This window comes from Frankliniella occidentalis, unplaced genomic scaffold (assembly GCF_000697945.3).
Source record: "Frankliniella occidentalis isolate FOCC.00 unplaced genomic scaffold, Focc_3.1 Scaffold16, whole genome shotgun sequence".
Classification (NCBI taxonomy): Eukaryota; Metazoa; Arthropoda; class Insecta; order Thysanoptera; family Thripidae; genus Frankliniella; species Frankliniella occidentalis.
Window position 1 is genome coordinate 1845644 of NW_026267146.1, and position 6759 is coordinate 1852402.

Below are 6759 nucleotides of genomic sequence, written 5' to 3' on the forward strand. Positions count from 1 at the left end.
GCCCAGGTACACGACGTTTGGAGCCGAATCGTATTTGTCGTGGGAGTGTCATCGGCGTGCTCGGGTAGTGCTCGGGAGGTTCCCACTGACCCCGGCCCGGGGGCCTGTGCGAGGAGAAAACCCCCGAACGCACGATATTTCAGTCGTCCTGGTCGTTCCGAGGTCGACGGTCGGTCGGCCGAACCGTATCTTATTTTGACAGCCCCACGGGGACTTTGGGTTTGGGCTCCTAAATCCTTTCTAAAGCTAAGAAGTGACGCCGTGTCAAACTAGGCGCGGGTCGATGATTGTCGCTGAAAACGCCTGGAGGGTAGGCAATGCTTTCCTGAATCGGGCCCCCGCGTCCCCCTGTCCCTCCGAGCGCTTGGACAAGGCGAGAGCTTCGGAGAGGCATTGATATCTTTCGTTTTCGCTTTAGTTCTTAGCGCAGTTTACTTCTGGTTGATTATGTTTTAGCACTGGCGGAAGTAATGAATTCGTCTATAGACTACCCACCCGGACAAAAATAAAACAAACATGGGGTAGTGCTTTCCTCATCCCACCGCAGAACAACATCTGAGTTCGTAAAGGGATCAGCCAAACGCACCCGGTACCAGTCGGGAAAAAGAATGTATTTTGACAGAGATTGGAACCACTGAACTTTGCGTCACCTGTGCCCCACCGAGCGCGCGCGGCTGCATACGGCACCACGGCGAAGGCTGCCTGCCGAGGGGGAGTCATGACTCTACTTTAGAAACTCTTGTACATTAATTTTGAAAATGACAAACAGACCCGTGTTGCCAAAATGATATCAGTTTTGTCTTCCTTGCTCATAACTTCCCCTCTCACATGCCTGGTTTACCTGAAAATAGTGATGTCAGTGTAATGGGTCATGAACACCAGAAATATTCAGAATTTGACATTTGACTTGTTTATTTGACCGACACTTCACACTAATGATTCATGATATTTGAAACAAAAATGGCTATGAAAAAATGCTTTTGAAACAATTGAATAATGAATATAACACATAAACAAAAGGTGCTTGTCAGTGTACATTCAGAGCATATAGGATGCAGAAAACTGTAATAGAAAACAATACCTTGGTTAAAAATGGCACATCTGGAACACCACCACAAGACATGTTCCTACCAAGTAAATACAACTACAATGTTTTGCTTAAGAAAACAAATCAACTATGTCATTAATAGATACAATGTAACACAAACGGATAATATTAAAATTACTGACTCTTAGACTTAAGAACAAACATACGCTCCCACAGACAACATTTTAACTGAAAAGATGTTCTTAAATGCTGAAGGATAAGATTAGACTTGCTCACAAAATCTATATGAATTCATCTGGAATACATTACTGACATCTGGAGACATTTAAATAGCAAATCTGAAAGATAGCGAATAAAATAGAAAGCAAATTTTGTTACCAGTTCTTCAAAATATTATGATATTGATTCCAGACAAAATTTAAAACAAAAACCAATCATCAAAAAAATGTAGCAAGACTTAAAGATAGCTCTCCTAAACAAGATGCAAAAATATACAACAAAATTGAGGATTCACACAGACCACAGTTGTAATGAGCTAGGACTGATTGATGTCAACAATAATCACAACAAGTTTTTGTAAACAGGGTATATATTTTGTCTAACACTCTTTGAACAAAGAATAACCCTTACAACAATTTAACAAAATCAGTGTTAGAATTTGAAAGAAAAACGAGTCACTGATCTGTACTTATATGCAAAGAATCCTGGTCATGCAAGTAAAAAATACATTACTCTAGACCAAATCACACTTCAAGGTATACATACTTCAGAGAACTTCAAGTTTAATGTTTAGCAGTTGAATGACCAACATCATAATTTATATGAGCTTAGCATAGTTCAGTTAATATTAAAGCAGCATAGTTCGATGGAAAACCAATACAGGAGGACCATAAGACTAGATATCAATGGAATGTGTCAAAAATTAGTTGTATGAAATGGTCAAACCTAAACAGTTACTAACTACACAAAAAGGGTCTCTGTAAGTGTAACAAAGAGTAGTTAGTAGATATGACATTCTTTTCAAGAGAATTCAGCCAAACCCAAACAAAAGATATGGTAGTCCACTTCTGCTCTTTTTAAAACATTCCTACAAAATTCAATTTCTGCCCACAAGTTTGAAGTAATAGGTTCAAGGTTTGCCAAATTCTTAACTTTTTGCGTTCTCATTCAAATTCAAACCTTCCACAAATGAAGATACATATATGTGGTATAATTTTCCTGAACCCTGTAAAATTGTAGTTCAAAGTAATTCTGAAAAACAGTGGTACATGAAAAAAAAAAAGAGCTAACTGAGTTAGTTAGATATAGCCATAAATGATAATCACTTAAAAATTAAACACACAAGTAAAGTAGATTATACTATGTTCGTGTTCAATAACTGTCCTCTGACACATGGTACCAGATGCACACAAGTCAGACCGGAAAAATTCTTTGCAGAATCTAGCTCTGTAATTATACACAATACAATTTAACAGCCACTCAAGTGGTTTCACACATTCTTACACTATCAAATAACTCACACACCATAACCACATCTCACTGCAATTTTTCAGAGTTGTACTCTTCAGTCTGTACGTAATTTGATGGTAAGAGGCAGTAGGTAGCATTGATGAGATCCAACAACACGCAACAATTGCAATTTTTTAAAACTGATAATAAAGGTAATAAAGCACTTTTAACTACATGTTAACATGTTAACAACAGCTTACAGTTCAACAATAAGAGCTGTCAAGGACCATAATTTTGCCACAAAATGCCAACAGCCATTTTACTGATCAAATCAAGTCATAACTTAAATTTTTCTATGATGCTAAATGGTATTCAGATAGTACATAATGACTGGTGGAACAGGGGGCAGAAGAGGCCATTAGATGCAGTTCCAAATATTTTTTCAACAAAATAACAGCTTAATCCATTTAACTGTAACCAATGGCTTGGGCTACTCCATTAACAGTCTTAGATGTAAGAACATCATTTTCATAGGTCACCACTGTCTCCTTCCCATTCTCTATGACTCTGAAAAATAAAATAACAGAATTAAATAAAAAAATTAAAAAGATTAGATTATATTAGAAAAGCAGAAAGAAGTAGATAACTGGTTTTGATTAACAGAAATAGAACTTACTTTTTGGTGGTAATCTTCTTTCCATTTATGAACCTTGTTGATGTAGATGTCTGTTTTGTTGGTACACCATTGCCCATGGTTGAAAAGGCAGTGGTAAATGATGTGTAAGAACCACCTAGAGAGTTTCCACCAGGTACCATACTTTCAAAGAGATTGAAAGGGTCAAAGAATGGCCTCAACGAATGGCTTGATGGATGTGAATTCCGATGATGCCCGTTTCTTGAACGATGGTGGGAGTGACCATTCATGCCTAGAAATAAAATAGTTTAAGTTGTAGCTAAATACTACATACTGTATAGTTTTCCAAAAATTAGCAAAGTTAAAAAAAAAAACGACATCTTACCAAAGTCGGCAGCAAATGGTGAGTCACCAAAGAATTCCCTGAACACATCCTCAGGATTACGGAATATGAAGGGGAAGCCACCAAAGACATCAAATTCATCTTCATGATGACGAGGACGTCGTGGTCTGTCGTTGGCAAAGAGACCATCTTTGCCGTACTGGTCATAAACACGACGTTTCTTCTCTGAAACAAACATGGGGGAAGGGCAATATTAGAAAAATTAAGCAAGAAGAAAAATACATGGCTGCAACACCTAAAAGAAAAACAATAAAATACAAATCAATGAATTTTGAAGAAATATCACATGCATGAACAATTTACTATGTAGTGACTGACTACAAACATTGTATAATATATGTCACACACTTCAAATTTTTAAAAACATAAGCTGAATGATAAGAACTCTTTTGCAAATCATTTCCAAGAAATGAGAAAATAATACCAAGTAACTGATGCTATTTACTTGAATCTTTCACACATAGTTAAATAAGCTAACACAAAGAAAAAAGGTTAACAATGAGCAGTCAAACAAAAGTAGAGTAACCTTCCCTTCTCTAGTCATATTCAGAGTGAGGGGTCATGCAGATACATGTTACATAGCGCATCCTCATCCCTCTATTGATGTCCCACCATTCAGGGCACCAAAATGTAAGAGAGAGGTGGAGAGAAACAAATTGTTTTACATTCGTATTATTTAAGAACTCCTTTTTTCACAACGTGCTTTAAAATGAAGTCATGCTCTCAAGGACTAGGTCAAAAAATACACTCCAGAGTTTGAAACACAAAACAGCACAGCACACAAGACTGATGAACTAAGTACCAAAGAAACGATGAAAGGGCGATTCAAAATAGTTTCGAAAAGCTGCAAAAGGTCGTGCTGAGGGCTTCGTAGAGGGATTGGGTCTATCAGCTGATCTCAATCTCCTGTCGTAAATTTTCCTTTTGGATTCTGTGTGCCAAAAATTGTTTGAACGTTGAAATAGTAGTCATTTGATTGGAAGGTAGAATTTTGATATTTTTAAACTATGTACAGTACATTTGATGCAGAATAAACAAGTTATTCCTCTGGCTCTTTCAACAATAGTAACAATAATAATTAAAGAAAACAACTTACCATCTGACAAGACTTCATAGGCTTCGGAAATTTCCTTAAATCTCCGTCCTGCTTCCTCCGGATTATCTAAGTTTTTGTCTGGATGCCATTTCAGTGCAAGTTTCCGATACCTGCGCAGGAGGAAAGGGAATGATTTAATTTTCGCTTCAATTCCAAAGATGTTAGTCATGAAAAGTATAAGAAAATACAGTAGAAGAAACATACGCTTTTTTTATCTCTGCAGTTGACGCAGTGCGTGACACCTCCAGGATTCTGTAGTAGTCAACCATTTTGCAAGCTCAACTGGGCACAGGGACACTGCAATCAAAAACAAGACCAAATTCATATTAATTAATTTTGCAACCTTTTTTTCTTGACGAGTGCCATTGCCCATGCTTGAATAGGTGGTGGGATTTAACTTCCAACAACCCCCACAAGCCTCAGACAGCCCATGAGAACTGTCGCCCGTTATTTACACTTGATCAAAAGCAGAAGAGTTTGATCCTCAATCTCCCCAGAAAACAAAAACCTCGCCGCAGTCGCAACGTCCCAACTTTCTCGAAACCACCACGCGGCCAAACTATCAACAACAAATCCAGTTCCTCCGACACGACACGACCCCCCCACCCTCCGGTCCGCCACTGCATGATAACAATCGATAAGCACCACCTAACCTCCTCATCCTCAGTGACACAACACGGACGTGCAACCCCACTGCCCTCGGAGGGGCTGCAGGGACCCGTAAAAGGCCCTTCAAGGGACGACACCGCGGTCAGCGGCGCGCGGGACTTACGCGGGGAGAGCAGTCCGAGACACGCCCCTCGCGGCGAGGAAGAGTTGTGAGCGGGACGGATGCAGACTCACGGACAACGGACGCGTATTCCGCACCCTCCCGAGCGCGCCACTACTCCACGCCACCCCCTGCTCCCGCAGCTGCCACCCCGAGCACGAGCGAGTTCCGTGTCGCGCCGTCGCGCCACTGGGCAGGCGCTGCTGTGCGCGGCGGGGCGGGGGGCGGGGGCAACGGGGGAGAAGGGGCCAGCAACACTCCCCTCCCCTCCGCCGAGGTATCCCATCCGGCATCCGTTGCCTGGCACCACCCGCAATACTCGTCAACCCTTCAGCTTTTCCAGGTTATAGGAAAGGAAAGGGGCCGAACCACCGCAAGCAGCCGCCGGCGTTCCCCTCCGGTGCCCTCACACACTCGTAGGCATTGTCAAAGTAGCGACTTCCGAGAATCTTTATCTGGGCTGGAGACTGGCGACGACAAAAGAGAATAGGATGCGTCAACTTTTCCGCCCCAGCCGCTGCACTGCTGCACTGCAGTTGCTGCCTGTTCCTGTTGCCCCTCCGGTAAGGCTGTGCCCCCTCAGGGGTCCCCCCCCGCGGCCGCCAGGCCACCCTGCGGCCCTGCGGCGCGTGGGGCCCCGGGGGGCCCGAGCACGCCGCCGTCACGACGCTTGGTACAGGGTGGCGCCCACCCCTCCGCGCCGCGACTCCCTGCCCCTAAGCGCAGTCCGCTGTCAGGCCCCGGTGCTCCATTTTGACGCAAAAAGCCAGCGTCACGCAAGCAGTCCTCGGAGCAAAGGGGCCTTCCAGAAGGGGGGCGGGGCAGCGCGGCGCACAGGACATCGATCATAGGACGAGGCAGAGCTAAGCAGCACCTGCCGATGATGCACAACCTGTGCTCGGCCAGGCCAGGCCGCTAGTCGCCGCAGGTTCAAGGAATCACGAAGGGGGCTCATTCTCGCGACTGTGAGTGTGGAAGCAGTCGGGGTAAACGACCCGATAGGCACCACCGGGTGTTGCAACGCGCCATAGTGTTGCACACTCGTGTTTACACCCAAAAGTCAAGGCGCCAAGTTCGCGACAGTAACTCCCCACCGCGGGGAGACACTCACCGGCAATAATGACACGCCGACGGACGATAGGAGACGAATGTAAACCCAGAGACAGAGAGAGGACCTGGCGAGACGCGCACGCGGGCGCGAGGCCGCGAGGCGAGGGCGAAGCAGAGACTGATCTGGACAGCGACAGTGGAGGTGCGCGGAGCGCGGAGCGCGTACGCGGGTCGCGGCGGGTGCGGGCGGACTGACGGGGCGAGTCGCTGCTGGAGAAGAGTGAGGCGGCCGGCGGGGCGGGGCGGGGCG

The 6759-nt window shown here is 44.4% G+C and overlaps 1 protein-coding gene across 7 annotated transcripts in view; it reads right to left on the reverse strand.

Annotated features, from left to right (window-relative positions):
- Positions 1 to 894: 894 nt before the first annotated feature.
- LOC113208783 (dnaJ homolog subfamily B member 6-B) overlaps positions 895 to 6759 on the reverse strand; it is a 56954-nt gene continuing 51089 nt past the window's right edge. For 3 of the 7 annotated variants that reach the window (XM_052264026.1, XM_052264025.1, XM_026425995.2), the window contains 6 exons: positions 4835 to 4927; positions 4631 to 4740; positions 4337 to 4465; positions 3517 to 3699; positions 3174 to 3423; positions 895 to 3064 (listed from right to left, as the gene is read on the reverse strand). In XM_052264026.1, the coding sequence (XP_052119986.1) occupies positions 2965 to 3064; positions 3174 to 3423; positions 3517 to 3699; positions 4337 to 4465; positions 4631 to 4740; positions 4835 to 4899 (837 nt within the window). In that variant the 5' untranslated portion in view covers positions 4900 to 4927 and the 3' untranslated portion in view covers positions 895 to 2964. Of the gene's footprint in view, positions 3065 to 3173; positions 3424 to 3516; positions 3700 to 4336; positions 4466 to 4630; positions 4741 to 4834; positions 4928 to 5085; positions 5147 to 5283; positions 5567 to 6759 lie in introns of those variants that run through there. The other 4 variants (XM_026425969.2, XM_026425986.2, XM_052264027.1 and 1 more) reach the window with 4 other exon arrangements.